Source organism: Prionailurus viverrinus, chromosome C1 (genome assembly GCF_022837055.1).
Source record: "Prionailurus viverrinus isolate Anna chromosome C1, UM_Priviv_1.0, whole genome shotgun sequence".
Classification (NCBI taxonomy): domain Eukaryota; kingdom Metazoa; phylum Chordata; class Mammalia; order Carnivora; family Felidae; genus Prionailurus; species Prionailurus viverrinus.
The window spans coordinates 46,140,411-46,167,023 of record NC_062568.1 but is presented as its reverse complement, the minus strand read 5'-3'; the positions used below and the strand labels follow the sequence as shown (position 1 = coordinate 46,167,023).

Here is a 26,613-nt window from a genome sequence, read left to right as displayed (position 1 = left end):
AACAGTTTCTCAAAAGTAGGAAGACCATATGTAAGAGGAAATTTCCATACAAAGTTTGTACATAAAGAAAAAGAGAGCAAAGATTATAACACAAGACTACCAAAGAAAAATATTTAAAAAGAGAAGACATGTAGAAAGATTCCAAGTCAACAAAATTTATATGGAAAGAACATGGTAAAATAAAAATTAGCTCTAATTTTCTAAAATTAGTTTTTATAGAAATTATTATAAAGAACTACCAAAGGATTATGTAAACATATCAGGATTATGTAAACTCTGAATATGATTATATTTTGATATACTAAGAAAAACTACCCCATCTGAAGAAAGTAATATGGAAAAATAAAGATCCTACAACATCACCTAGTTATATTATTTTTCAGAAACAGTTTTCTCAAATGTAAAAATATTAAAGAAACATATATTTTATAACTAAATATAGCTAATTACTAAAAACAATACAAGCTCTATGACATTTACTAATTTCAAAATAGTGTATGATTATTAGGAAAAACTCCCCAACTAGTCATGCATATATCTGGAACATAAACATATCTATTACCTTACTTTCTGTTGCAACTTGAAAGTGAAGAAGTGTGTAAGAAATTAACATCTTATGTTTTGTATGATAAAACGGTGACATATTTCAGTCATTTTTCCCAGTTTTAAAGATAAGAATAGTGTCTGTGTCTCTGAAAGTCATTCATCAATGTACATAATTGGTATACCAAAATATAAAGAGTTAGACAAATAAGAACTATTTCAAGTATTAATCTAACCATTACTTTCCCTACTGATGGTTAAAATCAAGTAGCACAAAAATTTCTATGACTTACATTGTTGTTGCGAGTTTCTACAGCAGGGAACTTTCTGACTATGAATTTCACAGCAGATTCCAGATTTTTGTCAATAAGGTAGGATGGTTTTGCCTTGGGATCTCCACATGCCTATAAAACAACAGTAATAAAAAAGTGAAATGCATCCTTGTTCTAAAACCAACTAACTAATAGCAAATCTGTAATCAGAAATTAGAGATATTTATTGTTTTTGGTGAGCAGGTGATAAAATGAATAGGCAAAGTGCAGGGATTGTCACAGCTGAAATATGCAATGGGAGACAGTACAGAGATGTTCTTCTACTGAAAAAAATGCATGGAAAGTTTCAAAGCAGTTAGCGCAGAACAGCAGTGAAGAAAAAAGCTCAAACCTAAAGAAAAAAAGAAAAAGAAAAAAAAAAGTCTTGGTTTGAGGTAGAATTGTATTCATCTGAAGCTAATAAATTATTACAAAATTAAATATTCAGAAGAGTACTGGAAATGTTTCTTTCTAAGTGTTATAAAATAAAAGCTTATGTTTAAATGTCTTTTCCAAAATGTTTTCCTCATTCATTTTAAACATTTTAATACAAGAGCCCTAGTTCAAACGAACTGGAAGCTGCTAAAATTGTCTTTATAGTACTCAAGTGTGTAACCTGTTCCTCTGAACACCTGAGTCACAACAGTATTTTTCCATCATACCGGCAGCACGTCAAACAATGAATCTGTATCTGTTCTAGATCTCGTAAGCACAGAATAAATGGGAATGTTTACATTTTGACCACATCAGCCATATAGCATTCTCTGTAGTAAACTGTAAAGCATTATACAAATGTAAGCATTAGAAAGAACTTTTTATCTGAACTATTAGCAATACAGAATATAATCAGTACTATTCAGTGGTTCGTTATGCGACATTTAACTAACTGCTTGCTAGTGAGATGTTATTTCTTAGGGAATTAAACTATAACATTGCTATTTAACTTCTCATTGCATTTTTTTTAATGTGTCCTTTGAAAAGTTTTATCTCTCTACTATGTGTGAGGAAATATCATATTGCAATTTAATGGTTTTTTTTCATCTTTTACTATGGCTATGTTGTGAATTGCAGAAAGAGAAGTTATGAAACATGAAACTGATCTGAAAGCGGGCAAGCGGGCAAAGGGAAGGTGAAAAGCTTTGCAAACCTTCCAAACTTGTCCTTGCTGGGGAAGCATTGTAATAAAAAGAGAGAAAATTACGTGTAAACAATGATTGTCAAACTATGACATACGTTTCAGTAGAGAACTTATGCACCGTAGACTATGAATAACAAAACAAGATTAGAACTATATGGTGCTACAATTTTAAAGGTATTCTAAGTAGCGAGTTTAGTATACAATAGATTTTATAGAGTTTACACTATTCATATATATTTAAATACTACTGTGTAAGTGTACAACCATGTCAGTTTCTTGGTGCTCTTTCTAAATCAACTTAAAATAATACTAGAAGGAAAAATGAAGACTACATGCAACTATAAAAACAGGAGCAAAATCGTCAGTGAAATTTTACATACCTTAAAAAGAAACGGTAGCCAAGAATAAAAGTAAATTGTTATTGGATGACTTTTGCACTTCAGCCCAAATTGAAACTATTTTTCAAAAATCACCTAACTCCCTTCCAAGTCAAAGTATAAAAATCAATGCAAACATTCCTGTATTTTCCAAATGGAAATAGGAATGCATTAAGAATGCTCTTAATTCTCAAACATAAGCAGATAAAGCAAAATTAATTTAAGAAATTTAGAACTTCATAGCCCTTCACGAGATTCACACAAGGCAACTATGCAAATTCTACTTCAACATCATAAATACTAAAATATATCTGACTTTTCTTCAGAGTAGACCATCATTTATTGCACATAAACTAATTTGTTAATTAGTCCACCTCCCCCAAAAAATTATGCTATATAATAACTAAGAACCACATACTAAAATTCTGTCCAAACAGAAATACCTAGATTAGCATTTCCTTACACCAATGATACAATGAAAATCAAGTTTCCTAAATATTGCCTGAGGTGGTGCAGAATCCTAAAGTGATTCCAAATTACATTCAGTTTATTTTTTTATTACATTCAGTTTTTTAATGAAATGTTTTACCCTCCATATTCTAATATTTAAAAATTTAACTATCCATTCTAACAATATTAGTGACTATCTAATAACAAAAATACAATAGACTACTATACTCATTTCCCATGAGCACAAATTCTACTGTATAAGAATTTAATCAAGTATCTGAAAACTAACATATATGTATGCTCACATATATACGTGCTCAGGTGAGCACGTATATATAAGAGGAACTCTTCCTTCTCCCTCTAAAAACTAAAAGAATGGAATTTCATTTCAGTGGAAAAATAAATGGTTGTATAATCTTTCCTTGGAATTGATTTACCTTTTTCCACCCTGCTCAATGAGCCATAGCTAAACATACGATAGTGGGAGACAGAACACAGACTCTAAAACTTACTGGGTTTTAATCTTCACCACTTACAATCCATAGGACTTGAATATATTACAAAATATCTCCCAGTCTCAGTTTCTTCATGCTTAAATGAGGAAGTTAGTACTTACCTCATACATTCATTATGAGGATTATAAAAGAGATAAACTGTGTACAATATTTAGCTGAAGGACTGACACATAAGTGCTCTAAAATGCTCTAAAAATGCTCGTTGTTGTCAATAACAGCTACAATAATTATAAATACTCAAGTAAAAGTTTCATGAATAGTAATTGCAAAACAGTATTTATCATAGTATATGGAACTAGAAATGACTACAATTCCCTCTTCTAATCACATATTTCCTTCATTTGCCCTATGTCTAAATACCAAATTTGTTGTACTTTTACAGTTTAACCTAATAGTTAAGAACATGATTTCCAAGATATTCAAATCCTAGCTCCATCACTTCCTAGCTGCATAACCATAAGCAAGTGATTTTACTCCTCTATGCCTCAGTTTTTCCATCTGTTACATAGGTTGATAATAAATGCAATTTACCCTATAAAGTCTTTAGCCCCATTACATGAATATCTGTGTGTGTATGTGTGTGTGCATGCATGCAATTTACAGATAATTAGCATACCACAAGCACTCAGAAATGCCAATAAAACATACAGGGTTCATAGGTACTATACAAAAGTACTAGACCTTATTTTATTTTTTCTGAAATCAACCTGCTTGATTTACTCAAATACCAACAGAGACACTGTGTAAGGAAAACTCAAGCAAAGGAAAAAAAAGTACAAGAAAAAAACAATGACCTGACTAAAAGCTAACATCTAAGTAAATAAATACATCTAACAAAAAGCCGTACTTAATAATTCAGTTAAAAAGGATTTCCTACTAGGGTGCCTAGATGGCTCAGTCAGTTAAGCATCTGACTTTGGCTCAGGTCATGATCTCACGGTTCATAAGTTTGAGCCCTGCATTGGGCTCTCTGCTGTCAGCACGGAGCCTGCTTCAGATCCTCTGTCTCCCTCCCCCATTCACTCTCTCTCTCTCTCAAAAATGAAGATTTTTTAAAAAAGGATTTCCTACTTGGGCGCCTGGATGGCTCAGTTGGTTAAGCGACGGACTTCTGCTGAAGTCATGATCTCGTGATTCCTAAGGTTCAAGTCCCACATCAGGCTCTGTGCTGACAGCATGAAGCCTGCTTGGGATTCTCTCTCTGCTCCTCCCCTGCTTGCCTGCTCTTTCTCAAAATAAATAAACATTAAAAAAAAAGGGGGGGGGGGATTTCCTACTATACCAAAACAGTATAGCAAAATTCCAAGTAAACAGCTGTCTCAGTTTATAAAAATTAATCTTCTTCTTCCCCACCCTAACTCAGCACATTTCATTTTCAGGATATGGAGGACAAAGATATCATAAAATAACAACCTGTATTTCAAAAACACTGTCTGCAGTTGGTACCTATGAAACTCTACCTCATCCTACAACTACAATATTACACAAAATTAATCTTTCACTCTCAAAAGTATCATCCTTTGAAGTGGCACATTTAAGAAAATGACGTATACTACTGTACTTAGTTATTAACACATTTTACAGTAATACATATCAAAAAGGCTTACCATAAAGACTGAATCAAAAGATTTAACAAATTACCAATTAAATTAAATAAAACTGTTGAATACTTCTACCATGCCACACACACCAAAAAAGAAAAAGAAAGAAGGAAAAGGTGAGTACAGGGCAAAATTACATCTAAATAACTGAACTTATAGCCCTACTGAAAAAAAAAATTTTTTTTTTTTTTTGCTTAATTGGCTAAAAGAGCTACTTCACTAGAGAAAAAGGACACTATATCTGAACCACAGAATTAAAAAAAAAAAAAAACCCACTCCAAAATCTTGTTTATCTTGACTTACCATGCTTTCATAATGCATAAAATACTGTAATTTTTTTTTTAATTTTTTTTTCAACGTTTATTTATTTTTGGGACAGAGAGAGACAGAGCATGAATGGGGGAGGGGCAGAGAGAGAGGGAGACACAGAATCGGAAACAGGCTCCAGGCTCTGAGCCATCAGCCCAGAGCCCGACGCGGGGCTCGAACTCCCGGACCGGGAGATCGTGACCTGGCTGAAGTCGGACGCTTAACCGACTGCGCCACCCAGGCGCCCCTAAAATACTGTAATTTAAAATTCCAGAAGATCTAAAGCAAATTTAAATATTTATATACTTAAACTTCCAGTTCTCACAATTGAAATTTTATTTTCTATGAATATTCTACTTATCTTTAAATTCAACAAGGTTATGACTATATAAATTTTTTTTAATATTTATTTTTGATAGAGAGAGACAGAGCACAAGTGGGGGAGGGGCAGAGAGAGAAGGAGACACAGAATCCAAAGGGAGCTCCAGGCTCTGAGCTGTCAGCACAGAGCCCGATGCAGGGCTCGAACTCACAAATTGCGAGATGATGACCTGAGCCGAAGTCGGACGCTCAACCAACTGAGTCACCCAGGTGCCCCTTAGGTTTTTTGAATTTTTTTTATATTTTATTTAAGTTATTACTATATAATGTGACAGATAAAATTGCACTAGTGTTAAAGGGAATACTTAAATATAATAACTAAGAAATCTGTCTCTGAGTCAAAGAGCACAGCCCATATGACTCCCTGGCAAGTTGTTTAATCTCTGAACTTCGGTTCTATAATCCACAAATGAAGGGTACTAATATTACCTACTTAACAGGGTAGATTGTACAGATTTTTAAAAGACAAAATGCAAATAAAGTGCTTATGCCAGTGCCTGGTACATAAGCACTTAATAATTAAGTTCTAAATAATCATCTTCTATTTCTTAAAATAAAACTTCCCAAAACACATCAATATCTATAGTGAGTTCCCAATTATCAAAGTTAAGATTTTCTATGTAACCAATTCTAGGTCAGTATTTCAATCGACATCTCCAAGTTCATTTTTTTCACAAAATACAAATATAATATTTATTACCAAAAATAAAGAACAAAGATGTTTTAGAAAACCACATAATATTTTACTCATGCCAAAAAGTAAACATCCTTCACTGGAAACCTCAAGACCAAACTTTATGTGATTTTAAAGTAAACCTTAGGGGCGCCTGGGTGGCGCAGTCGGTTAAGCGTCCGACTTCAACCAGGTCACGATCTCGCGGTCTGTGAGTTCGAGCCCCGCGTCAGGCTCAGGGCTGATGGCTCAGAGCCTGGAGCCTGTTTCCGATTCTGTGTCTCCCTCTCTCTCTGCCCCTCCCCCGTTCATGCTCTGTCTCTCTCTGTCCCAAAAATAAATAAAACGTTGAAAAAAAATTTAAAAAAATAAAAAAATAAAAAAAAATAAAGTAAACCTTAAAACAAATATTTCTGCCAATCTACCACCAAAACCCCTTCCAAGTCCCTTTCTTAGGCTGTCACAACATAAGATTACATAACATAGATTAATTTTATGTGATTAGTGCTACATGTTTTTTCAAGAACTTATGTTAAAAAAATCAAATACAGATAGAAATAGTCCTCTATTCATAAGAGATTATGCGACAATCAAGAAAGCAGAAAACAGGGGCGCCTGGGTGGCTCAGTTAAGCATATGACTTTGGCTCAGGTCGTGTTCTTGCAATTTGTGAGTTCAAGCCCCACATTGGGCTCCGGGCTAACAGCTCAAAGCCTGAAGCCTGCTTCAAATTCTATGTCTCCCTCTCTCTCTCTCTGCCCCCTCCCCCACTCACACTCTGTCTTTCTCTCAAATATAAATAAACATTAAAAAAAATTTTTAATTTTTTTTTCAACGTTTTTTATTTATTTTTGGGACAGAGAGAGACAGAGCATGAACGGGGGAGGGGCAGAGAGAGAGGGAGACACAGAATTGGAAACAGGCTCCAGGCTCCGAGCCATCAGCCCAGAGCCCGACGCGGGGCTCGAACTCCCGGACCGCGAGATCGTGACCTGGCTGAAGTTGGACGCTCAACCGACTGTGCCACCCAGGCGCCCCTAAAAAAATTTTTTAAAAGAAAAAAGAAAACAACAACAAGGGTAGGGAATAAAGAGAACATTTACTGGGCACCTGTTGTGTGTAAAACATCTATGCTTTAGAAAGTGTCTAACCCATCACTCAACGGAGAGGAAAGGAGCTTCAGAAAAATTAAGGTTTTACAACTATTAGCTGTTGAGGACCCAAAGATTCCAAAGCACTAAAAATGCTTAATTAAAAAAAATTTTTAAAAACACAAAAAGTAAAAAAACATGCTCCATTCTTTCACTACCTCACTGCTCAAAACTTTCATTGGAGTAATTACTATCAAAGGAAAAACCTGCTTAGTTCGATCAGTTTTATTTTTTAAGTCCTAGTCTATCTAAGTCAGCAGTAAAACACATTCCTTTGCCAAAAAACTATAGAACAAACCAATTTTTTAAATATAGTAACTTACAGGCACCTGGCTGGCTCACCTGGTTAAGTGTCCGACTCTTAACGTTTATTAATTTTAGGAGAGACAGGGAAAGTACAAGTCAGGGAGGAGCAGAGAGAAAGAGAATCCCAAGCCGGCTTCTTGCTATCCACCCAGAGCCCCTTGCTCAATTTCACAAACCATGAAATCAAGACCTGAGCCAGAATCATGAGAGATGGAGCATGGAGGGGGGCTCTGTGCCAACAGTGCTGAGCCTGCTTAGGATTCTCTCTCTTCCTCTCTCTCTGCCCCTCTGCCACTCTCTCTCTCAAAATAAATGAACTTTTTAAAAAAATAAAATAAATTCAATAATTTAATTAAAAAATATGAACAGGGGTGCCTGGGTGGCTCAGTTGGTTAAGCATCTGACTTCAGCTCAGGTCATGATCTCATGGTCTGTGGGTTTAAGCCCCATGTCGAGCTCTGTGCTGACAGCTCACAGCCTAGAGCTGCTTCAGATTCTCTGCCCCTCCCCCACTCATGCTCTCTCTCAAAAATAAAACATAAAAAAAAAAATCTTAAAAATAAATAAAATGAATAAAATCCCAGAGATCAGAGTGAGAATACTATTTGTGAGAGTACAGGAAAGAAACCAGCCCCATCTGAATATGTAAGGGAAGAATAGAAAAATGCAAAATGTTACCAATTTATATAGAAACAGGAATTTTTTCTCAATAAAAAAAAGTCAGAGTTTTTAAAGGTTTTGCACAATTAAAAGCGTAACAGGACCAAGATTCTCCCGAGTCTCCAAGGAAATTAACTGACATTAAAGCCTAGAGGAAGAATGAACATCACCTAAAATCATGGACTAGTAAAGCAACTTACCTAGCCTTCTTTTATTTATTTTAGAAATAATGAAAATAATACAATGAAATTTTTCAATAAGTACTGGAAAATCTGTCAGAAGCAAAACAAGCCTTAAATTCTCATATTAGTGGTTAATTTTCCAATTATTTTGTTTTCTTGTCCATATCACCTACATTTTGGCAAACCAAACTGCTCTGAACTTCTGAGCTTGGGCAGGTGAAAAAAAAAAAAGCAATTCACTGCTAAAATTTAGATTAAGAAGCTTCACAGGAAAGTTAACTGGAATTATTAGAAATGCTTTCTTTAATATTAATATAAATTGGGGCACCTGAGTGACTCAAGTCGATTGAGCATCCAACTACAGTTCAGGTCATGATCTCACGATTTGTGAGTTTGAGCCCCGCATCCAGCAGCATCCTGCTGGCAGCAGGGCCTGGAGACTGCTTCGGATCCTGTGTCACCCTGTCTCTATGTGCGCCTTCCCCCCAACTCATGCTCTGTCTCTCAAAAATAAACAAACATTAAAAAAAAGTTTTTTAGGGGTGCCTGGGTGGCTCAGTCGGTTGAGCATCCAACTTCGGCTCAGGTCATCATCTCGCAGTCCATGAGTTCGAGCCACATGTCGGGCGCTGTGCTGATAGCTCGGAGCCTAGGGTCTGTTTTGGATTCTGTGTCTCCCTCTCTCTCTGCCCCTCCCCAGCTCGCATTCTGTCTCCCTCTGTCTCAAAAATAAATAAACATAAAAAAAAAATTTAATAAAAAAATAATTTTTTTAATTAATGTAAATTTATCAATAACTACCTGTTATTTACAGCTAATAACATCCACCTTAAAGGTATATAAATTATGCTTATTGTTTTCTAAGCACTAGTTCTGGGAAAAATCACAAACTTAAGAAATATTTCAATGTCTTATATAATTCAAAATTAATTAAAAATTTTAATGATATAGGGGCAGTTGGGTGGCACAGTTAACTGTCCAACATTGGCTCGAGGTAATAATCTCATGGTTTCTGGGTTTGAGCCCCACATGAGGCTCTCTGCTGTCAGCATGGAGCTTGCTTCAGAACTTCTGTCTCCCTCTCTCTCTACCCCTCTCCCACTTGCTCGCTCGCTCTCTCTCTCTCTCTCTCTCTCTCAAAAAGAAACATTTAAAAATTTTTAACGATTCAAATGCATTACTAATTACTACTCAATTCAAAAGAAGAGGTCTATGTCACTGTTGCTATTAAACATTTTTCAGCTTGCAATACAGAAAAACATCTCCATTTATAAAACAAAGGTGTTCCATAGTTTTTTTAAAAGCATTATATATGACCATATTTTTACTGTTTTAAAGAAGCTACTCTTTAAAGGACTACTGAAGAACACATTTCTGAAATACATATAAATACTTACTCTGTATTAGCAGTAAGTAGATATCAAACTATAATGTCAGGTAGTTAAAAAGGATAATTAAGAAATATTTCCAGAAGTTGTCTTGAGGTGGATTTAACAGGGGAAAAAAATAAATACTTATTAAAGGTCCACTTTGTTTCAAGGCCCAGGAATAGGTTTGATAACAATAGCCAAAACTTATTTATTTCTTACTCTTGTGCCAGGCACTGCACTAGCACTTAATATTAATTAACTCATTGAATTCTCAACCTTATAAGGTTAATTAAAGAGTATTCCACAGGGGTGCCTGGCTGGCTCAGTTGGTGAAGCATGCAACTCTTGATCTCAGAGTTGTGAGTTCAAGCCCCACGTTGGTTGCAGAGATTACTTAAAAATAAAAAATAAAAAGAGTATTCCACAGATGTAGGAGAAACGGCGTATCTATTTAAGATTTCAAGAGTTAGAATCAAGAAGATTAACATGGCATAGAAAATAAAAAGTGTACCTTGAAGCATAACAGAAGCTGAGAACAAATACTCAGTAGATGATTTTGCTGGTAGAAAGTCTACATGCAGTCTACTAGCATTCCAGAAATTTAGTTATACCACAGAAAACAAAATTAAATCACTACAGTGAACAACTTCCTGAGAAAGAAATCAGAGGTATTAAAAACATATTTTACTTATCTTAGTGGCTCTTAACATCAGAATCACTTCAGGGGCTTTTTCTTCTCAGTAGTTTGTGTCAAGATACACATGTATTTTTAAAAACCCTTTAAAATGATTACATTATGTATCCCTGGCTAAGAACCACTAGTCTTCGAAGCTTATAAATAAAGAAACTATTATAACCCAGAAAGGTTAAATAACTTGTCCAAAGTTTAAAAAACAAAATAGAAGGGCATCTGGGTGGCTCAGTCAGGTAAGCGTCCAACTTCAGCTCAGGTCATGATCTCACGGTTTGTGGGTTCGATCCCCGCATCAGGCTCTGTGCTGACAGCCCAGAGCCTGGAGCCTGCTTCAGATTGTGTCTCCCTCTCTCTCTGCCTGTCCCCTAGTCGCACTCTGTCTCTGTCTCTCTCACAAATAAATAAACATTAAAAAATTAAAAAAATATATATATAGTATCAGAGCTTTATCTAGAATCTAGTTCTCTCAAGCTACAGAATATACTACAACTGTGGAAAATGATAGACAAGTTTAGAAGCTGTATGCCAGCAAGAAGGACATTAGACATTACTAAGGTATTTTATAACCTTATATGTTTTATATCTTTATATATTCTCCTGAACAAAAGTTTTGGAACCTTAAATAATGACTGACTACTCCTTGACATTGCCTACCTGAAGCTTCTATTCCTACTTCAAAACCAAGCACAAAAGTCATTATCTCTTCTTCCTCGGAATGGAATCTTCAATGCTCTTCTGAAGATTCCCATAATCACACTTACATAATACATTTCAGTTAGATCTCTGTAAATCTCTCATACCTACTAAAATATGAACTTCTTGACATTGGAGACTGTATATTAATTTACCAGTGTCTATGAAGGAAGACATTCAACAAATGAAGAGTAAACAAATGGAAGCCCTCAAAATTTGGGACTAAAACAATAGCTCGTAAGATTTATAAAATACCTTAAAAAAAATTTTTTTTAATTTATTTATTTTTGAGACAGAGAGAGACAGAGCATGAATGGGGGAGGGGCAGAGAGAGAGGGAGACACAGAATCGGAAACAGGCTCCAGGCTCTGAGCCATCAGCCCAGAGCCTGACGCGGGGCTCGAACTCACGGACCGCAAGATCGTGACCTGAGCTGAATTCGGACGCTCAACCAACTGAGTCACCCAGGCGCCCCATATAAAATACTTTTTAAAATGTAGTTTTAGATACTATCAAGTATCTATGCAATAAAAAAGTATTTTCCAATATAGGCCTTTACTTAAAACAGGAGATACCTTTAAAATTGGCACACGTACAACCCTACTTACAAATTAGCAATTCAAGAACTTATGAAGTCTGTTAACTTATTTAACTAAAATACTACACTGTAACACTATTTGAAGAAATAATTAACTAGGAGATTGTCTCATCACAATTTACCAAAAGTAAAAAATTTACCAAAGTCTAATTATGGTACTGCAAATTCCTACAGCATTAAAACTAAAAAGATTTTACTACATTTACTGATAAAGGCAACAGTAAAAACAGCCAACAACAACAAAACACAGAAGAGTACTACTAGTTTACTAATTACTAATTTTTGCCCAAGACAGAAACAAACTTATTGGTTAGACTTTCTTTTTTTTTAAGTTTATTTATTTTGAGAGAGAGAGAGAGAGAGAGAGAGAGAACACACATGTGCATGTTGGAGGGGCAGAGAGAGAAGAGACCGAGAAAATCCCAAGCAGGCTCTGCACTGTCAGCACAGAGCCCAATACGGGGCTCGAACTCACAAACCATGAGATCATGACCTGAGCTGAAATAAAAGTCAGACACTTAACTGACTGAGCCACCCTGGTACCTGCTGGTGGGGCTTTCTTTACTGCACTTCTTATATTTCATGTTATGGAACTTTCAATGTGAAAATGTTACCATTTGACTTCATGTAAAATGAAAAAAGTACATTTAAAATTCCATTTAATTTGGAACAGAGTATCGAGTTAGGAAATGATTCCATGTGTCCTTAAAATTAGGAAAGATAAATGCTACTTCATTGTATCTTTTAGTTTACACTTTCCTTTCTGCTTTATAAATACTCTTCCCCCAATTTAAGCAAGTTCCTGTTTCTTTAGTATTGTTTATATGATTAGTTCTTTCAGTTTGTATATTTTAATAGGTCAGGGACTAAATTTTAGAAATAATCACAAAGAAAAACTGCACAGAACATGAAAAGTAAATACAAAATATGTTTCCCAAAAAAATTTGAATTGAATTTTAAAGTTCCTAATTCTAGGGGCACCTGGGTGGCTCAGTCAGTTAAGCTTCTGACTTCAGCTCAAGTCACAACCTCGTGGTTCATGAGTTCAAGTGCCACATTGGGCTCTGTGTTGACAGCTCAGAGCCTAGCGCCTGCTTCAAATTCTGTGTCTCCCTCTCTCTCTGTCCCTCTTGTGCTCAACAGGCTGTCTCTTACTTTCTCAAAAATATACATACATACTTACATACATAAATAAATTTCCTAGTTCTAAACCACTGCTCATTTTAACACATGACAAAGCTAAACGAAGTCTCCAATAATAATCACTCTGGTACACTGATAGTATGATCTCAATTTTCATACAAATCCATACAAAGTTCATACAAATGCAATCGACAGTAAAGACAAAAACTATAACAGAATTACATATTTCTTTAAGGTTACTGTGTTCAAAATCTAATTCTATCTACCAAAAATATATCAATGACTGTAAACCTAATGGCAAAATAGTTAAATGAAGAGCCCATACTTAGTGGTCAATAAAAAAGGTGTTAATCTGAATTCCAGCTGGCTCAGTCAGAAGAACATGCAACTCTTGATCTGGGGGTCATGAGTTTGAGTCCCACATTGGGTATAGAGATTATTAAAAAAAAAAATTAATAAACTAAAAAAAAATTGGACAGATTACTTAACCTCTCCAAATTCAACTCCTTTATCCAGAAATAAGTATGTACATCACAGAACTAAAGACAAAGAAAAAAATATATAAACAACATACAATGGCAGCTAGCATTAATTTCATTACACACTTTTTTTTGACAATAAAGAGATGAAACTATTTAATTCTAGTAACAAATAAAGTGTATAACTACTGGAGCTGACCCAAAATTACTGTTGGAATTTAACTGATGTGAACATTCCTAGGATATTATCAAACAATAACATGGATTACATTTTCAATCATCCTAGTCAAGAAGGACAATTACTTCTGACACTGACAGTTTTTCACCTGAGCCTCCTCATTTTTAACATATTGGACATAGCTAGCTAGTAGCTATGTTCATTCCTTTAAATTTTTCTTACAAAGTATACAAGCAATAGGTTAAGGACCCTAATTTCATTTATATGTAAACTGCATCCATGATGTTTCATTTTTATTTTTGTAAAGAATCTAATTTAATCAAAAGGTAATAAAATATGCATGCACATATGTTAGCATTTGCACAGAAAAGCATGTAAGTATACGAGGTTTATTTTTAAAAGTAGGAAATGGGTAAGCAGAGAAATTTCTGAAGTGACACAATTCTGTTATGTTCGAATTTCTAACAATAAACAGGAATACAATAAATGTATTCCTTTTGTAATCATTAAAAAATCCTTAATATTTAAGTTACTTAACAAGTCCACAAAGGATAATCTGTCATTGCTACTTAAAAAAAATAAAAATGGGGTCCCTGGGTCGCTCAGTTGGTTGAGCATCCGACTTCGCTCAGGTCATGATCTCACAGTTCGTAAGTTTGAGCCCCCACATCAGGCTCACTGCTATGGGCACGGAGCCGGATTTGGCTCCTATGTCCCCCTCTCTCTCTGCCCCTACCCAGCTTGTGCTGTCTCTCACAGAATAAATAAAATATAAAAAAACAAAATAAAATTAAAAAATAAAAATAATTTTTCCTAAGTATTTTTCAGTGATCTTTATTTCCTCAGCCTACCATCCAATATAACAAGAAAAAAATTATCAAATCCTCATTTTTACAAGCAGCACTCATTAAAAAATAAACTTACAAATAGACATAATAGGATCTGTTTAAATAATATATATTATTTAATTCAGGTTTATGGAGAGATGTTTCCTTCTTAACATACTTAAGGCTCTCATGAAACCCCCCTGGGGGGTTGGGGGAGGGGTGGGAATCTCATACTAACAACACTTACTACTCCAGAACTTGCCACAAACCAATCTTTGGAGCATGTTTCTGCTCCTGATTGATGAATGGAGAAAATAATACCCTAAATGAAGAGAAAGAGAACACTGAAAGAGAAAACTAAAGCTGGTTCCCCTCCCTTTACCTTGCGCTACACCCCTCCTTCACATGCATCTTTTTTTTTTCCTCCATTAAATAAGCAGGTACCAGCTAAGGACTTTCAATTTTTTTATACTCCTATTCATTTTTTCCTCATAAATGTATCCAAAATCATGGGGTGAAGACTATGAAAAAAAAAAGAGGGGCGCCTGGGTGGCGCAGTCGGTTAAACGTCCGACTTCAGCCAGGTCGTGATCTCGCGGTCCGTGAGTTCGAGCCCCGCGTCAGGCTCTGGGCTGATGGCTCGGAGCCTGGAGCCTGTTTCCGATTCTGTGTCTCCCTCTCTCTCTGCCCCTCCCCTGTTCATGCTCTGTCTCTCTCTGTCCCAAAAATAAATAAACGTTGAAAAAAAAAAAATTAAAAAAAAAAAAAAAGAGAGCCTCTAATAAAAAAATTTTTTTTTAAACAAGTGAAAATACATTGAAATCTGCAAACACACACCATTCAAAAAAAAAGTCTGCAATAGTTGGGTGGGTCTTTTCTTCTTTTCCGTCGTTTAGAATTAAGGCAATGATGTAACTAGAAAAATCACGCAAATATTAACTGAGACCTTTCTAGTAAAGAGTTATCATTCATATTAGTGATAAGAAAAAAAAAAAGGAGACTTTGAAAAAACAAAATAGAAATATTTGCTCAACTCAGCAAAAATGTTTTGGTATTTGGGAATGTGTTTGCTAACAGCAGCAAAATTTCAGAAAAAAACAAACATTGCCCCCCCAAAAAGATGCTGAGACTCCTAAATAAACACTTACATTCATGAAAGTTTTAAACTATTTTAACACTGTTATTATATTTTATCTTCACAAACAATCCTGTGAAGTAGGCAGAGCAGGCATTATCTCTGCATTATGGAAACTAAACTGAGCTCAGTTACTATTTAAAATGGGCCACTGTAAACATTATAAAGATAAGATAATGAGAGCTAGAATGGACTTTAACATTCCTTTTACAGTTAATTTTCCTCTGTTTTACAGATGAGAAAAAATAAAGCTCAGGGAAGTCAAGACATCTCCGATGTTACAAAACGCTCAGTGACAGACTGAAGACTGGAATGCAGGTCTCCTAAGCCCTGGCCCACTACTGTACTTCGAGTACCACACCACAGTCAGATATAAAAGTAGACTGGAAAATGTTAAAAATCAACACATAGGTAAGTAGCATTACCAGGTCTGGAAAAAGACATATTTTTCAACAAAAAACAGAATTTTTAAGAAATTAAGACACAAATAAATTTAAACATAAAACTACCTACCACCTTCATGTCTTTTCCTAAACTCCTTCACCTGTTCTTTCCTTTTTTTTTTTTTTTTAAATGTTTATTTTGAGACAATGCACGCCCTCAAGCAGCGTAGGGGCACAGAGACGGCAAGAAAAAAACCCAAGCAAGCAGGCTCGTACTGCCAGCACAGAGCCCAAAGCTGGGCTCGAACTCAAAACCATGAGATCATGGTCTGAGTGTTAATTTAGAGTCAGACACTTAACCCACGGAGCTACCCAGGCGACTCCTCCTCCTGTCCTCACATAAGGATGTGATTAGTCTACAAGTTCCTTAAAATTTCCATAACCTGGGGCACCTGGGTGGCTCAGTCAGTTGGGCGACCGACTTCGGCTCAGGTCATGATCTCACACAGTCTGTGAGTTCGAGCCCCACATCGGGCTCTGTGCTGACAGCTCAGAGCCTGGAGCCTGTTTCAGATTCTGTGTCTCCCTCGCTCTCTGACCCTCCCCCGTTCATGCTCTCTCTCTGTCTCAAAAATAAATAAACGTAAAAAAAATTCCATAACCTGTGCATATTAAGATTTCAAAATTTTTTCAACTGATCAATTTTCTTTAAAAAAAAAGTAAAACAGGCACCAATGGGTGCATCAGTTGGTTGAGGATCCAACACTTGACTTGGGCTCAGGTGATGATCCCAGGGTCTTGGGATCAAGCCCCATGTTGTGCTCCACGCTGGTCATGGAGCCTGCTTGGGATTCTCTCTCTCTCCCTCTGCCCCTCTCCCCCACTCGCGTTCTCTCTAATAAATAAAAATAATAAATAATAATAAATAAATAAAAAGGCATCTTCAATAACCACATTATATTCCTGTAATAAGCATTAAAGTGTGTGTATATATACACTATATATACGTATATATATACATCTGTATATACATATATAAATATAGATAATAGATTTTTTTTATTTTTATTTTTTTTATATAATTTTTTTTCAACGTTTATTTATTTTTGGGACAGAGAGAAACAGAGCATGAACGGGAGAGGGGCAGAGAGAGAGGGAGACACAGAATCGGAAACAGGCTCCAGGCTCTGAGCCATCAGCCCAGAGCCTGACACGGGGCTCGAACTCACGGACCGCGAGATCGTGACCTGGCTGAAGTCAGACGCTTAACCGACTGCGCCACCCAGGCGCCCCGATAATAGATTTTTTTAAGTAGGCTTCATGCCCAGCATGGAGCCCAATGCAAGGCCTGAACTCAGGAACCTGAGATCAAGACTGAGCTGAGATCAAGAGTCAAATGCTTCATCAAATGACCCACCCAGGCACCCCAGTATATTATTTTTATTACAGTAACTTATGAAGTTATTTTACTCAGGTCACTTTAAGTATTTTCATTGTGTATGCTCACTAAAATATTTCCATGTAGACTTTCAACTGAAACAGGAATCAGATCTGATAGACAATCTAATGCATGTACGCATTAATAAAAATGTGATAATTGATTGGTAGACATGTATTATGCAGTGGAAGGTTTTTTTGAGAACTGTAAGAGATTGGGATTAAAAAGATGTAGCTTATACAGTCATAAAAATGCAGACAGCATGAACCTTATAAACACATGGTGAACCAATCTTACTCACTTTTTTTGGCAAGATTTTTGAACAAATGTTTCAATCCCTAGCCAGCCAGGAAGATATGCCAGTCTTATAGACAACTCTATAGGCTAAAAGATGCAAAAGCTATCTGATGCATTTGTATGCAAAATTGCACAAGGAGAGCAAACCAAAAGCTATTATTAAAACTAGAGCAAGATTATACACACACTCATATGTTACATAGGTCATATACGTTAAATGTGTATATGTATTTTTTAACATGCCATATATGTTAAATATATACATTGTACATATGTGCACCAATATATATGCACATATATATATATGTATTATTCATCCATTTCAACAAGACTTAATGGAAAACTCTGGACCAGGTAAGGCCCTAAGTACCAGTAATTCAAAAATGAGTTAACACCGTCCATGCCCAGAGGGAACATAAGGCAAGATAGACAAAATATTTCTCAATAAACTCTAAATATGCATTAAGTGCTGAAATATAACAATAACTCAAATATTTGACAATTGGATGGAATAATCACGTTCAAATCATTTTAAATTTCAATAGCTCAGTAATATAAGAACCTGAAGCTTCTCAAAACAGGAAGTGAAAAAAACAAGCTTTTAAGGCAGTGAACTGAAATAACAGGAGTTCAAACGCTTCAAGTTTGTTTTAATTTTGTGCAATTTATGAAGGTAGAATAGGTAAAGTTTCGTTGTGTTTATACCATAAAAATGTCTAAATGCATGCTTAAAAAGGTATTTTGCCCAAATACCCAAATCACTTTTGATGTTACTCTCACTTCCTTTTCTGAAAACCATCGTAACCATTTCCTTTAACCACAATACCACAGGTCTAGTAATTTTTAGTACCGTTTGCCTTGCTTGTTTTTTTAGACAAAGTTCATATAGGAACTAATTTGAAAGTTTGTTAAGGAGCATAATATCACAAGAATAGTCCAAGTCAATACAACCTGTAAGTAGTACTATCTAAAATTAAGTTGTTTCCATCTACCATAAATGTATAACCAAAGCTCTTTGGTAAATGCAGAGGGCTTCTTTGTGATGACAGTGAGCTCCTGCCACAGAAGATGTAACAAACTGAATAGACATGTTGCAGTTGCCCTCTCCAGATTTTACTGAGTTTAGAGGCAAATCAATCCTTGCATTCAGGTGAGCAACAGGAACACAAGCCATCCTTATAAAAAATTCATCACTATTAAGCTAGCATAGTCTTCTCCTTTAGAATTACAACATCTATATCAAATTGTTGGAATAAATCAGTTTTAAAACTTGAACTCCATGATATGGATTTCAAAAAAATATTTCTTCAGCAGCCCTAATTTACACACATTATAATTATATTGCTATGGTCAAGCTACAAGGAATGTTCATGATATAGTTAAAATGCCAACAAAAATAATTATGAAAACATGACATCAAATACACACTGCAAACTCAAAAAATGGTAGAGTGTGCCCAAAAATCTCTTTAATTTGCTCTTCACCACGTTCTTTGAAACTTACTAACCTTGCCTTAAAAGGAAAACGATTTTGGTCTGTTTTCTCTCAAGATAAATTAATACAATATTTGTCCTATCTTTACATCTATTTCTCTTAACTCCAACTCAGCCTTCCATATCTTATTCTACTGAGGCCATTTAAAGACTTTCGATGGGCCTTTGAGTTACAACTACACAAATTTTCCTTACATGTTATAAACCAGCAGTAATAGCAACATATTTACAGTTCTAATTGTACCGACACCGAACTTTAAGAAATCGTGTTTCGGTGCTATTAGATAGACATGGTTGCAAAAACTAAGAGGAGGAGTAAAGAGGGATGGGAGAGAAGGTTGTTATTCCTGTTCTCGTGACTCACAGCCCAGAAGTATTTCAGAAGAAAATTGGTTCCACCCTCACTTTCCCCTCCTCTCTACCTTCAAAATGAAGTAATTCCAAATTGTCAACATGCTCTCAAACGACTGTTATTTAGCAATCCAAAATAAAGTGGCAAGTGGAGGAGATGCGGGGTTCATCCCGATTAGCCATTCCCTTCCCACATCCACACACTTACACACCAAAAAACTGAGACAAAATTGCTACCACCTCCGACAGATTCCTACCATTCAACCTCAGTTATGAACACCCAAGTTTTCCTATCTCCTCCCCCCTCCCCCAATCTCGCCCACCCTCTGCCCTCCCTTTCCTGTAGACCCCGCTCCGGGGGCGGGGGCGCCGAGGGCGCCGAGGAGGGGGCGGCAGCGGCGCCCCGGGCCCCGCGCCGGCCCGGCCGGATCCCGCCGCTGGGAGCTGGGAAATGGCTTCTCTCTGCCTCCGGCCGGCCCGCCCGCCACCGGGGGAGGCGCCGGGACTCCGCAATAGGCCGCGGCGCTTCTCGGCGACCCCGGGCCCGGCCTGACGCGGCACTGCCGTGATTTCTGCCTCGGGCGCCGCCCGCTGCCCCCACCCCCGGTTTTCCCCGGCCGCGCGTCCTTCCTCGGCCCGCCCGCTGCCCCCGCCGCGGTCTCGCCGGCCCGTGCGCACCTTTTTGATGTTGTAGAGGCGAGTCAGCATACCGACGCCCCGGTCGTTGAGGATGGTGAGCTTCTCCGCCAGCTTCTGCTGACTGGGCTGCAGCACGGAGCGCGACATGGTGGTGCTGGTGGTGGTGCCGCCGCCGGCCGCCTCGCACCCAGTCACCGGCCCGCGGCCTCCGCCGCAACCTCTGTCGGGCCTCCTCCCCCACCGCCCGCGACCTCCGTCTCAGGGGAGAGCGCCCATGACCCTTGCGCCCCAATCCCGCGCCGGTGACTGAGCGAGCCGCGGCAGACGCCTCGGGGGTCCCTTCCCCCGTAGGAGCCCGCGTCCCGGCAGCCTCCTGCCTTCCGCCCGCCGCCCTTCCGTCCCCACCCCCGGCGCTCTCCGCCCCAGCCCCCACCGAGCCGCCTTCCCCGGCTCCTCCACTAGGTGTGGCGGCGGCGGCGGCGTCTCCGGCGGCTGAGAACGAGGCCGCTTCCCGCAGCCCAGGACGAGCGCTCGGTCACCTGATCGGCCGCGCCGGCGCCCCCGCGAGGCCGGACGGGGAACTGCGCCCTGGGGGCCTTCGCCCGCCCCGCCCGGCCTCGCCGCTGCCGCTGCCGCTTCGGACTGGGCTCCCGCCCCAGTCCCGGCCCCCCGCGCCCGCTGCGCTTGATCCCATTGTGGGAGTCCTAAGCTGAGATCAAGTGGAGTCGCATTTCCACGCTCGTCCCGCTTCGCCCCACACCCTTCTACAAGTTCCCAAAAGTTGCCTTTCTGCAGCACCTTCCTAAAGAAATCAGCAGAAGTCCGGGGGGGGGGGAAGGGGGGGAGGGGAGCGTTTCAGGCGACTTTCGTCTAAGAGTGGGCTGGAGGCTCCAAGCTCTTTTTCCTCCCACCGCTTGACAGACGCTTGTCGCTGAACACAGCAGATGTTGTGCTCCACGAGGCGGGCATCGCCTCTCCCATCCTCCCTATCCCATCCCTACCCCCCTGCCTGAAGACAGTTTTTGAGAGGGGAGGTCGGAAGTGAGGGCAACTCAAGTTCCTGAGATAATCGGAATCCGGAATTTGTTGACTAGCAGCACCCATCCGGAGAAGACGCAAAATAGGCCCTGGGATGAGGGAGGCAAAAGATAAATGCTTGTTCAGTGAATGAAGGAACGCTCGCATTTTTTCCAGGCCTCCACCCTAAATCCCACCCCTTCTTGGAAACATTCTACTTTTCCATCTTTTTGTTTTTTCCTGATCAATTTCTTCCCGGCTACTTCTTCCAAGACTACTCCCTCTAGTCAAATGTATTAGACTTGGTTCCAAAAGTGAACGAATAAAGGACTTATGTAACTGACTGGCATGAGGCGTTCTAGCCAAGAGGATTCATACTGCTTTGATTATTTCTGGCCTTAATTTCTTTCAATGTGTTAATCTTTGTATTATATTCATTAATTTTTAGTGTTACGACACAATGTTCTGCCACCTTCAATAAAAAATATACTAAGAGTAAATAAGCTATTGTTACATTGATCTAAATGCCTTATGAGAAGGAAATTGTGATGAACAGCTTTTAAAACATTTTTTAAAGCTAGCGAATGTACCATCCTACAAAAATATTTATTTTATTATCTTGACAAGAGAAAGGGAGTGGACTAAATGCATTTGAGTTAAGGGGCATTAAAGAAGTCCAACATCCACCAGAAAGTCTATCATACCTGACTCTGCTTGAAATTCTACACATAGAAAGAATTTCATTACCTTTGAATGAAGGCTTTGTACCTAAAGTGTCCTTTATTTTCTTTTTTCTTTCTTTCTTTTTTTTTTAATGTAAACACCTCAGAGATCACCTATTGAGCTATTATTACTCAGTTAAGTGTTGGGGGATTTACTTTCCAACGTGATAGTTAAACTTTGAATTTAGAGGAGGCAAGCATCTGGAGCCTGCCACAGTGAGAGCAGACCTGGGAAATGCAAAACTGCAAAGGGGTTTGGGACAATTGGATAAGAAAACTGAAAGATGTTCAACGTTGAGGGAAAGATGTGCTCTTTTGGGGGACCACAAACAATTTAGCTAGATGCAGAACTACAGAGTGCACCAATGAAAGTTTGCATCATTTTCTAGTTTTTCAAAAGTGCTGCAAAAAAAGAACGAGAAAAATGGCACCATATTACAATTTGAACACAACTGCTACTCAAGAAAAACCACTATCATGTTTCTATATGAACTTGAACAGTTGTACCTACTTATAATTCAGAATACCTAATAGAGGAAGAACTCTGTAGATGTTAGTCTCATGATTCAATTTTTATTGTAACTAATTTCTAGACATATTGACCCTAGAGTGAATGGAATATGCCTATTTGAGTAAAAGAGTTTATGTCTAAATGAGGTATTCATAATTCTTGCATTTTTTTCTATATTTTGCATCAAAAAGCATTTTGTTACTAAGATTCAACCCTTTCAGTGTTTGCCTGTATGTGTAAAAAGTGTACTGTCAGAGCTAGGGTAACTATATATTTTGCCACGTACATATGATTTTATGGCAATTATAATAAGTATATCATTTTATATTTTCATTCACTTCTTCAGTCTTTGAAAATATCCTATACCATGCTAATCAGCCTGTAAAGGTATTATGAAAAATTGTGCCTGTTGTGGTTTTTTCCTACCATAGCTTTCTGGAAAAGCATAAAATTTTAAAAATGATTAGTGAGCTAAGTTTCAAAAGCATTATTGAAGATTTTATTTCCCTCATCATATACAGCAGACTTCAGTTTTTTTTGGTACTAAAGATTTCCAAACAGTTTCCCTTCAGTTAAGAGATTTCTACTGTTTTGTCCCTAGAACATATTCAGGGATCATTAAAATTATTATAAGCCTTCAGAGAGATAGATGTAGAGAGTAGGTAATAGCTTCAAATTTATAGTGATCTCAGAAAATTAACTAGTAAAATTAACTAGTGGAGACCAATATGCCTAAAACGTGAATTTTATTGTATGTAAATTATCTCAATAAATCTGATTCTTAAAAAATAAGAATTTTGGAAAATAATTTTTTGAGGTAAGTATAATGATACTCACTGGAAAATATTTAAATTGGAGAAGGAGGAGTGAAGTTGGCTTCATATTAGAATTTATAATAGAATTACAATTTATGACTCCCAAATATATTTTATAATGATTCAAGTATAAAATTCTACTCACGAAATTTCAGAAACTATGGCACACAACTTTTATATAGGGTTTACATAAAAACATTCAATCATTTACAGTGACAATTGTGGATGGGTTTAAAGAGTATTATTCAGTTCTTTGTAATATATTAAATAATCAAATATTTAAAATGTGCAGAGTACTGTTGTTCTAGAAGGGGATATGAAACTGTATAAGATGTAGATTTTGATCTTGAAGTCACATCCTGGTGGAATAGAAATATGCATACGGAGATATAATGAGGCAGCCTGAGATACAAGACCACAGGAGAAGACTTAGCACAATTTCAACCGGAAACGTCTAAGAGCCCTTTTCAGAATATGGGTAGCTTACATTTTAACTTTGAATGAGAGCAAAGTCTTGGACGTTTAAACCTGTAGAAAATGATATTCAACAAAGTTTAACTTTAGTAAATGCAAAATAGCGGGAAAGTGCAGGAAAATAAAAAGAATGTTCACTGCATACACAAAAGACACAATGGAAAATATAGGTAGAAAGAAAAATGGAACAGAAAATATATAGCCTTATATGAATGGTAAGAAAGGGGAAAAAATTCAATGAAGAAAGATAGAAAAAATGGGATAAAAATCGTGACTTTTGGAGATTTGAGGATAATAAAGATAATTTGAAACAGTTGCTGACTGTGACAAGTATTACCGATTATCCTTCAATATGTATGGTCTCTTTCTCCCCTAGAAATAAAATAAAGACTACATTTCCCAGCGTCTCTTGCAGCCCACTGTGGACTGATATTCTGGCCAATAGGATATAAGCTTTCAAGAAGCTTCCTTAAGAGACTGCTGCAGCTTTCCTTTTGCCAGTTCTTCCCCACTTTCTTCATTCGGCCACATGAAAGAAGGATGCTATGACTGCTATCTTGGACAATAAGGACAATGGCCATGTACTAAGGATGGCAAAAATAGAAATAGAAGGCGTACGTGGGCTTTTTAGAGCAGAACTGCCATACCAAACCTTGCCTATCCTAATCTGGATTTTGTGTGAAAGAGAAACTTTTATTGAAGCTTCTTTTGTTTACTGTTGTTTATTTTAGCCAAACCTGATACTAAATATTAATAATTTTTGTGGCCAACATGATAACATCTCTACTAGGAATCAAATAAGGAATAGAAATTAAATTTAACATTCAAGTGTTTTTGCACTATGTGTTAGGTGCTACTATTTGAGTTACATTTCCTCATCTATTTGTCTCAACGATCCTTTGAGATATTATCCTCTTCATTTTATAAGTGAGGAAACTGGAATGCAGATAGGTTTTTTTTTAATTGCCATAGAAAGTGTTAAAGCTGGTATTGGATCCTTTATCAGTCTGACCAAAGTTCGTGCGTACTCTTAATTACTGTGATGTCACTGCAGATCAGTTGGATGACATAAATTTGTCATGTAACCCACTAAACATGATTCTACAGTTTCTTCTAAAGTCCTTTAACTGTGCCCAAACCTTTATAAATAATCCCCTCATTAAAATGTCTTCAGATAACAGCTAGGCTGTCATATTTTCCCCTGACTAATATATGAGTTTTTCTAGTAGCTTTCTTTAGCTTTGTTTTCTCCAGAATATAGGATGAAAATTATTTCATTATTGCTTTTTCCTAATCACGAGGAAGATTTAAACTTTTTTTAAATCACTTAGGCAAGCCAGATTTCTGGTGTTTCCAGAAAAATCTTAAGGCAAGAGAGAAAAATTGATGAAAGGTATCTTTTTGAGTTCTTGGGATAAAGCCTTTTAAGTAGGATGTTTCTTGTCAAAGGTACTGTTCCACTTATTCTTAAAGACAAAAACATCATTGTTTTTCCCATCAGACTTCAGAAATATATAACGAAATTTCTCACAACCTGAGAATCATGCAGCTGATATATATTAGTTTTACCTGTCCTCCTCCCTCTGTTTGGGAAACTGCTACATTCTGACAGAATTGAGTGCAGAGAGAGAAATGTGAGTCAGACAATGAGAAGGGTCAGGCACATATAAAGTAGAAATTAACGGAGTTTTTCAAGGAATTATCATTTTTAAAAATTGGTGTTTGTTTGTGGTAAGCTCCGTGCCCACCACAGAGCCCAACACGGAGCTCATACTCACGACCCTGAGATCAAGAGTTGGATGCTCAACCAACTAAGCCATCCAGGCATCCACAAAAATTGTTTTAAAGACTAAATATAGGGGTGCCTGGGTGGTTCAGTCACCCCCAGTTTAGCATCTGACTTTTGATATCTGCTCAGGTCGTGATCTCATGGTTGTGAGATCAAGCCCCCCATAGGGATCTATATTCAGCATGGAGCCTACTGGGATTCTCTATCTCCCTCTCTCTATGCCCCTCTTCCTCTCATTCTCTCTCTCTCTCTCTCTCTCTCTCTCTCTCTCTGAAAATAAATGTTTACAAAAAACAAACAAACAAACAAAAAAAAACCTACATGTAGCCAGACTATAATGTAATCAGAGAAACCAACTTTGGGTGAAGTATGGAAAAGGACAACAGAAGATTTCACTGTTGTTTAATTTAACAATGGTCACAGAGAGGGTAGACAATAACATATATGCTACATCAATACTTCAAGTTCTGTTCCTTTCCATCCAAAGACAACCAGATATGATAATTTACTCCACTAAAAAATAAGAAAGAAAATAGGGAAAAGTTGGAGCAACAGTATCCCAGTACCTGTAGTAAATGAAGTAAGGAGGTAAGACTTAGCCAGAGATCGCAACTTGGTATTGTAAAGGAGTAATGAAGACAGGCTTAAATGAAACATAAGATGTCTCCAGTAGTTAGCAGAAGAGATGCCAGAAATAGAACTGATCCGAAAAGTTCAAAAAGAAAATGATGAAAAATTAATTACAGTCTTGACCTAGACCATTCACATCAAATTAGATTCATCTTCTAGCCTGCCAGATCTTTGATAATGCACTTCACTATGTTTATTTGCTTCTGCTCTGCAAAACTAAAGATATATTTATCTTTCTTATTAAAGTCACCCAAAGAATTTCAGTTTTCCCTGTAGAAAAATTCCAGTGTATAATGAAGTTTTTAGTTTATGATTGGTTTTAATTCTTCTTGGTTATTTT

The 26,613-nt window shown here is 37.3% G+C and overlaps 1 protein-coding gene across 3 annotated transcripts in view; it reads right to left on the bottom strand.

Moving 5' to 3' along the window:
- NCKAP1 (NCK associated protein 1) overlaps window positions 1–20,729 on the bottom strand; it is a 117,801-nt gene extending 97,072 nt beyond the window's left edge. For 2 of the 3 annotated variants that reach the window (XM_047870682.1, XM_047870684.1), the window contains exons 1-2: window positions 20,355–20,729; window positions 837–947 (exon numbers count right to left, since the gene is read on the bottom strand). In XM_047870682.1, the coding sequence (XP_047726638.1) occupies window positions 837–947; window positions 20,355–20,462 (219 nt within the window). In that variant the 5' untranslated portion in view covers window positions 20,463–20,729. The remainder of the gene's footprint in view (window positions 1–836; window positions 948–20,354) is intronic. The other variant, XM_047870683.1, reaches the window with a different exon arrangement.
- Window positions 20,730–26,613: the final 5,884 nt, after the last annotated feature.